The sequence below is a fragment of the Martes martes genome (assembly GCF_963455335.1).
Source record: "Martes martes genome assembly, chromosome: 15".
NCBI lineage: Eukaryota > Metazoa > Chordata > Mammalia > Carnivora > Mustelidae > Martes > Martes martes.
This window is the reverse complement of record NC_137903.1, coordinates 50106659-50115877: the sequence shown is the minus strand read 5'-3', so window position 1 is coordinate 50115877 and position 9219 is coordinate 50106659. Positions and strand designations below refer to the sequence as shown.

Here is a 9219-nt window from a genome sequence, read left to right as displayed (position 1 = left end):
AATTTCTAAATAGTGGTAACGGGGTGGGGGAGAGGATCCGTGGGGTAAGAAGAGAGAGAACAAATAGGCTATTGGCGAAGGAAGAGCTGATACGATCCTTTCAAGCCCAGCTCAACCCTCTGGTATCCTCAGCCCATGGGATGGAACAGTGTCATGTGCAGAGTGGCTTCCCACAGCCCATCTCAGAGCCGTCTATGAAATTATTTGCAAAATACTAATGTTTTGAATTTCTATGAAATCCTAATGCAAACTAAAAATGGGCAAAAGCGGGCGCCTGGGTGGCTCAGTGGTTTAAGCCTCTGCCTTCGGCTCGGGTCATGATCCCAGCGTCCTGGGATCGAGCCCCACATCGGGCGCTCTGCTCAGTGGGGAGCCTGCTTCCTCCTCTCTCTCTGCCTGCCTCTCTGCCTACTTGTGATCTGTCTGTCAAATAAGTAAATAAAAAATTAAAAAAAAAAAAATTAAAAAAAAAAAATGGGCAAAAGTGCATACGCCCTGAAAGCTACCTTGTCTAACTTGTCACCTGCAGCTACCGGACCAAGAGGAGCTTCCCCTTGTGTTGTGAGAGGCCAAGTGGGGAATGGTTAGCTCTGGGTGAAGGACATGGGCTCTCCAATGACAGCAGGCTGACTGGGTCCCTTTGACACAACACAACAGCCCGACACAAGTTGGGACTATCATCGGCTAAAGGAAGTTACCCATCTCCGGGGCCACCCTTAGCACCTGGGCCCTTCCCATCAACTCTGCCAGTCACCAGACAAACATGGGTCTTCCCCCTGGGCCACTGCCTGTGACCCGAGAGCTCTGGCATGTGCAGGGAGGGCTCTCCGGAGGCCAGCTCCTGCCCCGGGCTTCCCCTCCCTCTTCCCACCCGCACAGAACTTGCAGCCAGGATCACGTATTTGGGTTTTATTTTTATTTTACAAGAATATAACATGCTAAAACAGGGAAACAAGGGTAAAGTACATCCTTCTTATCTAGGAAACCAGCTCCATTGTCAACAATAAATAGTTAAGCAGTGAGGAGTCCCTGACAGGCGCTAAGAGGTTCCCAGCACATTCAGAGGTAGAGTCTGGTGGAGAGGGAGACAGGCTGCCAGCTCCCGCTGAGATTCTCCAGCAGAGGCAAACTGAAATTACAATAATAAATAACACCACCAAAAACACAACAGTAATAAAAATAATATGCTATGACAATTGTCACAAAACCAACAACACATTATACTTAAATAATTTTCTCCTGGAGGAGCTCAGAGCGTAGAGAGAGCAGTGTTGCTTTTCCTGGGGTCGAAGGGGGCCGCCTGGTTCATTCAGTTCCTGGGCCTGGGCTCGTGCAAAAGTCCCACCAGGAAAATGTGTTTGGGGTTGCCCTGAGGTGACAAGCAGGTCCTGATTCCCCGCCCACACCCCAGTCGGGTTCTTCCAAGCAGCCTCTCTCTCCAGCTGCACCCCCGGCTTCTGTCTTCCAAGGGCCACTGTGGTTCCCGGTCCAACTTCCCCCAACACTCCAGTAAGTGCACCTCGCATCCACAGGAAGGAAACATAAGGTTCCCCTTCCATTCTGGGCGTCTCTTTTTCCCTGTTCTCACACCCAGAAAAAAACACTGGCTTGATTTCAACGGAACTTTTGGGAACTGCCAAGAGATTTCTTAGGATCCTTTTCTCCCTCGTTCCATACTGCAGAGCCTAAGAGCTGGACTAGCCGCTCACTGAGAGGTCCCACACCTTCCGCCTCATGGGCCCTACGGTCTAGGGCAGCGCGGGGCCAGGAGAGGGCACACCGACCCCCCCCCCACCCCATCCACCGACATCAGGCCCTCAGGGGCCCTACTCACAGGTGGACCTTGCTTCAAGCACAGGGCCGGGGACCGCCTGCGAAGGTCACCACGAGCACCAAGATTAATTTCACAGGAGCACAACGGCCCCTTTTCCAGGCTCTCTGCTGATGTGGAAAGGGGCTCAAAAGGCCAGTTTTTGAGGTATTAAAAAAAAAAAAAAATCTCATTTTGGGCAAGCGTCAAATTGTTCTCTGGCCTTGCAAAGACCATGAGGCTGGACACAAACGTGGGGAAGGGCAAGCGAAGGGAGCCCCGGGCAGCCTGGAGGCAGGTGAGGAGGACAGAGTGGAAGGCGCCGCATCCGCGCAGCTCCCTCCTGGGCCCGGGCAGCCCGGCAACCAGGAAAACAGGATGTGGCCCGAGTCAGCTCCTCCTCGGAGGAAGAGCTGGTCTGGCTGTCCTGCTCTCCTTTTCAAGTTTCCTTTATCCGTGTTTCCCAGTCCACCCTGGAATAATTCTTGCCCCGTGGAGAACGACAAGAGCAAAGATAACTCCTACGCCGCCTTTCCTTTCCCCAGAGAGCCCCACGCGACCCTCATCTTCGGCCCTTATCCGCCGGTCCTGGAAGTGGGGGTGGAGGGGGCCCTCTCGTGCACGGAGCCCAGTCCCACAGTATCTGGAGGAGAGGCCGCTTCCAAAACGGGCTGCCAGTGGGCTTTTTCCTTCACTGTCCTCTCGCGCTTGCTTGGTGGAATCTGCCTTAGGGACGGGTGACTCCACCTCTCCCCCCGGGGCTGGCTCCCTCCCCGCCACGAGGCTCAGGTGTGCAGGGGCTCTGCGTGGCTGCTGCTGGCCAGAGAGGCAGGGGCGGCCGAGGCTTGGGCCACCAGGTCCCGGTAAGCAGGGGACTTCAGGAAGCGTGGGTAGGGGTCCTTCTCCATCAGGGTGCGAGTCTTCCCCTGAGCCGCGTCAAAGCACGTGGCCGTGGCAGCCTGCAGGTTCATCCTGGTCAGCTCCCTGGTCTCGTGGTCTATGTTCACCTGTGGGAAGGAAGGCAAGCACGTGGGTGAGGGGAGGGTGGGCCAGGCAAGGGGGCCAGCAGGCCACGGGGTTGGGGGTGGGGGAGGTGAGTGAGGCTGACGGGCCTGAACCAGGAACCTGGGGTCTCCTGAGCTGACCATTAACTGGCTTTTCAACTCTGGGCCCGTCCGTGCATCGGACGCAGGGTCTGCCCTCCGATCTCCCAAAGTTATCAAGGATGTATGAAGAATGTATAGAGATCTAACACCTTTTCATCCCTGCCTTCGGACAGTCCTGGTTCAGTTCTCCGTCACCTCTCTCCTCAGGTTAACGCCAGAGCCTGCTAACCGGTCTCTCTCCTCCACCTCCTGCCTGTGGCTGGTTCCCTAGCCAGTGGTTAGAGCGAGCCTCTGAAAACTCAGTCAGGTTGCCAGCAGCAGTGCTGTCCTCCTGTGTCACTCAGAGGAAAAGCCAGCATGTGGGCTGGGCCCACACAGCCACCTGGGCCCACATCTGGCCCCCTGCCCCCGGGTCTGACCTCTCCTACTCTGTCTCCCTCACTTTCGGGGGGGGGGGGGCTTCCTGCTGGCTTTTACACTTGCCATCTCCTGTGTTGCAATGTGCTTCCCTCCCTTCTTTTGTGCATCTGTTCATTTGTCACCTAATGGGGTGGCCCACCCCTCACTTCCCTTTGTAAAACAAAAAGACCTCACATCCGCCCACCCTGTACTCCAGGGCTCCCTTTCAAATCCTGCTTTGCTTGGGTCAGAACACGCACCTGTCACCTGACATGTTATTTACTCATGTAATCGGTTATTGTTATCTTCTCTCATTAGTAGAGACTTTTTGTCCCTATGTCCCCAGTGACTATAACCGTGCCTTGCATGTAATTGGTGCTCAATAAGTCTTTATGGAATAACGTGGAAAAAATTAAAGTGCTACGAAAGCAAGGCATTACTATTCTCTCTCCACAAGGTGGCCCCACGCGCCTTGCCAAACGCTGGTGGCAGGCAGCCAAGACCAGAGGGAAGTGCGAAAATTCACCACCCACGGACCAGCCAGCCAGAGGCAGGTCAGTCAGGAGACAGAACCGGGTCACATGAGGTCCCCAGGTTGACCCGTCTCTCCGCTCGTGTGTTTTGAGCCTCTTTGCAAAAGTGGGTATGGACAGAAGCCAGAGCCCCTCCCTGCCAAGCCCTCCAGCCCCCCCCCATCAGCGAGTCTGAGGGTAGCAGCAGTCGGGAGTCGCAGGGCGCCTGGCTCTCCTAGTCTCCGGCCACGGAAGCCCATTCAGCCCTGTGCCACATACGATCGCTCTCGAAAGTCAACCCTTCCCCGACTAGACCGCCCCCAGCCCCAGTCCCTGGCGGGGAAGGGGCAGCCAGGGTCTGGAGGAGCCCCAGAACCTGCTGAGACTCTGACCTCCTTAGGAGCTTCGCTGCGGATGAATTCCTCAAAGATCTTGTGAGCCCGGGAGGCCAGCTTGGTGGCCGAGCGGAGCTTCTTAAACTCCTCGCAGGCCAGCCAGAACTCCAGGTTCTCCTCGCTGAACTCCGTCTTCAGGAAGGCGTGGAAAGCGGCCACTCCATCTGGGGTTGAGGGGAGAGAGGGAGAGACAGGTCAGACAGCGGGACAGCAGGGAATAAAAGAAGAAAGACGGCAATTGTGGTTAATGGTTCTATTTTTAGGATGTAATTTTCTTGAACAAGGACCTGCCTTTGTGTTCTGAACAGAGACTGGCACACTAGGGGATCATTATTATTATTACTACGACTATTATTTTGCCCACGCTTTTCAGCATCCCTCAGGCTGGCTCCAAAGCACATGGGTACACATGTGCCATCCACAGACAGACACAACAGGGTCCTACTCACTTTTACTGCTCAGTAGCAAGTCAAATGACTCTTTCCACCCCAGCACATCTTCAGAGAAGTTTCTGCTACAAAAGAAAAAGAAAAAAAGAAAAGCCAAGATTTTAATTTTGAAAAAAACCAACACACTAAGGCATAGCATAAATCCTGGCCGGAACTCTGATGGAAGTTGTAGGATTCACATCACTGGGTGATTATTGGAGCTGACTCCTCGAACTCTTAATTGAGGCTCTAGGTATTTTTCTAGAGGACAGTTCAGTAAGGAGAAACCAAATTCAAGGACCTTCTGGCCCTCAGTAAATAACTAAGATGGTCTCTTCACTGTCCAACATTGTTTCTCTTCCTCTGACTCTGAACTTTGTTTTCTGCACTTTCCTCCCTGAAAAGCAGGGCCTCAGGGATAGAGATGAAGTCTACCCATAACCCCAGAGACCAGAGCAGCACCTGGCAATTGAACACTGGTGTTCACGTGAAAGGGCTTGTAGGCAGAGTGCACGCTAATGGAGGAAGAGTCATTGACTGAAAAGCCTCAAGTGTTCTCAGAGCCTGTCCTAGCCCTGGTTGCATGGACAATGACATCTCCAGGTGGGGGAGTCTGGTAACTAGACAGCCCTGGTCTGTCGGTGATCTCAGAACCCGGGCGCCCCCTATCCAGTCACCCTATCCTGCAGTCACCTATCCTGCAGACCAGCAGGAATCTTCACTAAAATCTCCAGGAAGGGGTCACCAAGGTCCACCCTTGCCATGTCCTAATTTCTCTTTATATTTTCTTTCTTGTGGCTCTTTCCCTAAATCTGGCTCCCTCCCCTCCAGGGCCCTAGGCTAGCTAGCAGAACTTACCCCTCTTTGCTGTGTTTGCTGTTCCACTCAAACTTGCCAACGCTCCCAGTATCAGAGCCCAGCTCTGATTTGTGGAGAAAGATCCCCAGCCGTGTCTTGAACTCTTTGGCTCTGGAAGACAAAGCAGGAACATGTAAGGATCCTACACGGACTCAGCCAGAGCAAAAAGGGTTATGGGATCCCAAAGAGTTTAGGCTGGTGTCTCCTCATTCCAGACTCAAGGGTCCCTGGGAAACTTGAGCTGCTCCCAGGGCTTAAACTCTGCTTGTCTCTTAATATCACCAACCCAGAACAATGAAAGTAATCCTTTAGCTGTTTCTCGGTAGGACTTACACTTTATGAGTTTAGAGCACAGCACACGTGGGCTTTTCCCCCACTTAAGCCACACTGCTCTATCTTTGTGGCTGTTGGTGAGCAGAAGGCAGTTCAGCACCCTCTAGGCTTATCATGGATATTCTGGGAACTGTGTGGAAATTGATTCCTGCTTTTTCACCTTATCCATCTTTTCCTTCCCAGCCACCAGCTCCAGCAAGGACGAGATGTGGTTGAGTAGCTCCCTGGGAAGTGGGCACATTCCTCACTGCCCTCCCCGCCCCCCCCAAAAAAACACCTCCCTGCCTTCTCAGGGCCCGGACAGACCACGCTCCTAAACCTGGACTGTGAATGAGATTCACAGCACACAAACAGAATAAAAACCGAGTGCTGAAGAAACTAGAAGAGGGAGCTCTGCCTGCCGGTGCCACTGAGCTCTTCCTGCAGCCCCGTCTTCGGCAGGTCAGCTGAGGACTGCCACTTGTCGGAAGATGGGGAATGACAGAGAGCCCTGATTCCTTTGCTTCCCGTGGTTCTACCTTCTCCCTTCTCTTGGCCCGTCGCCGCTCTAAGGCTCTAAAGGAAGCATCTGAAAACCTGGAACCAAGGTGACCTCTGCCTCTCCACTCAAGTCACTAGAGTCCCATTCTCCTGCCCGCCCGGTCCCCAAGCGTGTCTCTCCACTCCCTAAGGACTGGTGGGGCTTGGACTTGCTGCGGGCAGCTGGAAGACCCACGGACAAGCTCCTCTTACCTCTCCAGGCAGGTGGTGGGGAAGGCGGCCAGGGTCCGGCACATGGCTGCGGGTTCAGGGCAGCACGTCGCGGGGAGGATGGTGACGGGCTCCAGCGGTCACGGCGAACGAGGACCAGGGCCGGCGGCTGGCACTATTCAAAGGCGTCTTGGCTTTATCGGGTTGCACGCGCGGACTCGCGGCTACCCCGCGGCTTTTATTCCCTCGGAGGGAGCGGGGCGGGGCTGAGCGCTGCCGACCAATCGGAGAGCGGGACGGCGAGCGGGGATGGCGGAGGCGGGGCCCGGGAGCTCGACGGGGCGGGGCGCCTGCAACTTGCCCCCAGCTGGGCGCACGCGGCTGCCCTCTCCTCCGGGCTGCACCGGCGTGCGGAAGGAGAAGCGGCGGGGAAGTCACACGGCCCGAGAAGCGCCCACTCAGTTTAGTAGGAAAAAACCCGTCCGCCTCTAGTGAAATCAGAAAACCAGCTCAGCGGCCGCGGGCGGATTTGCGTAGGGGGTGGCGCGCCGGCGAGGCACGCACCGTGGGGATCGCAGCCTGCGCCCGAACCTGCCGGGTCCGCACCGACGGCAGCAAAAGGCGCAAGCCGCGCAAGGCGGCGTCGGGATTACACTGATTACTACCCTTTACTGTGCTCCTTCATGCTCATGGGGCTAAGGAAGCCCCTTACCGCAGCTCGTCATCTCATCTCCTCCTTTTCGGAGATGAAGAAACGCAGTCCGAGAGTTAGAGACTTACCCAAGATCAGAGAGTTGGAATTAGCAGACCAATGGCCGGGGGTGGGGTGGGGGCGGGGCTGGGCTCTTTCTTGAGCATCTGTGTGCCAGGCATCTTTACTAAGAGTCAGGTTAAATAATTTGATCAGCGTTACGCAATTAGTGTTACACCAGAATTCAAATACGAATTTACTACGCTTTTTCCACTGCCCTCCCGGCCAAAATTAGAAGCCCCACACCTCCGTAAACTGATGAATGATCCTGGGTTTAAGCAGCAGCTAGTTCAGTGTCCTTATCTGTGAGGTCAAGGTAAGAAATGCCCTCCCTCTCTCACCTTCCCATAAAGGCCTTACAACCCCCCTCGCCTCCCACCGTTGCCCCTCAGTTCTCCCTTGGGATTACTATTAATGAGGTTGTCTGTGAGGTTTAGAGTGTGGAATCCAGAGCTGGATTTCCAGGTTTCCAGTCATGGCTCCACCACCTACTGATAGGAGACATTGGACAAACTTCCTACTCTTTCTTTGCCTCGGTTTCCTTATCTCTAAGATGAAAATATGATACACCTAGTTCATAAAGATGCGAGGATTACGTTAATTCTTAGTTTGAGTTCTCCAGGAGATGGGAAAGAGTTGCCCTGAGGCAGAGTCCTGCTGGGGAGAGTTCTCAGACCAGAGAGAGTGAGAGAAACGGGGTTGCTCAGAAGGAAGAGTTAAATGCCAGGTTGCTGCAGCGGAGAACACAGTTGGCCCCAGGGCCTTTGTACGCATTGGCCATTCATTGGATGTGGTTGTTCCAAGAACGTGGTTTAGTCTTAAGCAAGGCAACCCCATCTGTTAAGGCCAGAGGGACTGTGCTGACAGCCTACAGCAGACAATAGGTTGGACAGTGAGGGCTGAGGTCCCAAACCGGGGATCATGGTCGTGTACCGTAACACCCCCAGTAAGATGCTTAGCTCAGTGCTGAGCACATAGTTAGCATTCAATAAATGTTAGCTCTCAGGCTTATTTGCTAGGGACACAGGAATTGCTAGACAATAAGGAAAAGTAGTATGTTTTTTGTATCTCTTGGAATTTAGGTTTTTATTTCATGAGGGGCATCTAGGAGTTGCGGTTCTTCAGCAAGGCCTGGAAATAAAGGGTCAGAAAAGAGAAAGGGAGATAAGAGATGAGATCCCCAGCTTAGACAGCTGGGTGAGACAGCCCGGAAAAGCTGGTCGGGGAAGGAAAGGTTGAAACCACAAAGGGGGAGGGGACAGGAAGGCCTGGAGATAGTACTTGAGCAAAAGAGGCCCAAATCAGAGCAACATGTGGGGTTATCTGTCAAAGCAGAGTCTCTAGTTAACCCAGGGCCCGCAGAAGGTGACTCAGTTCGTCAAAAACATAATGTACTCTGAAGAGGAGCATCAAACCTTTCCCCAACCTGCCAGTGGGTTCGTAGACAGGGCCGGTACAGAGAAGCTCACAGGTTGGCAGCCCCATACCGGGTGCCAGCGATCCACCTTCCCCCTGACCCCATCTCTGGTTCTTCCTTTCTCACGAGGCCAGAACTGGGTTGGCCTGGAGCAGGGAGAGGGCAAGGGTTGTGGCGTGCAACCAGGCAATGGAAGGACGCCTTTGGAACATCCGTGTTTCTCAGCATAATTTGCCATCCACACAAGGAAGCTGTGCACCGCCCCACCAGCAGGATGTTCTCTGGAGGCGTGGGTCCGCTGAGGGGAGACCTCCTGTGTCACCTGGGCTCCTCAGGGGCTGGGGCATGACCGCACTGTGCAGCTGCCAGGTGGGGACATGGGTGGTGTCTGGGACGGCTTCTCTTCAAGCGACAAAAACAAGTTTACGGATGAAGCGAATGCCGGTTCCTGCCCTCAGGAGGGCCATGTTGGAATCAGCCCAGACATGGCCACAGCACAACAAAAATCGTGATTATGCTC

The 9219-nt window shown here is 54.2% G+C and overlaps 1 protein-coding gene across 1 annotated transcript; it reads right to left on the bottom strand.

The window, feature by feature from the left end:
- Positions 1 to 894: 894 nt before the first annotated feature.
- On the bottom strand, positions 895 to 7218 carry RGS16 (regulator of G protein signaling 16). Its single transcript, XM_080824467.1, has 5 exons — positions 6574 to 7218; positions 5509 to 5619; positions 4672 to 4736; positions 4220 to 4386; positions 895 to 2817 (listed from the first exon to the last, which is right to left on the bottom strand). The coding sequence occupies exons 1-5, from the start codon at positions 6615 to 6617 to the stop codon at positions 2596 to 2598; spliced, it is 609 nt and encodes a 202-aa protein (XP_080680593.1). The 5' UTR covers positions 6618 to 7218; the 3' UTR covers positions 895 to 2595.
- Positions 7219 to 9219: the final 2001 nt, after the last annotated feature.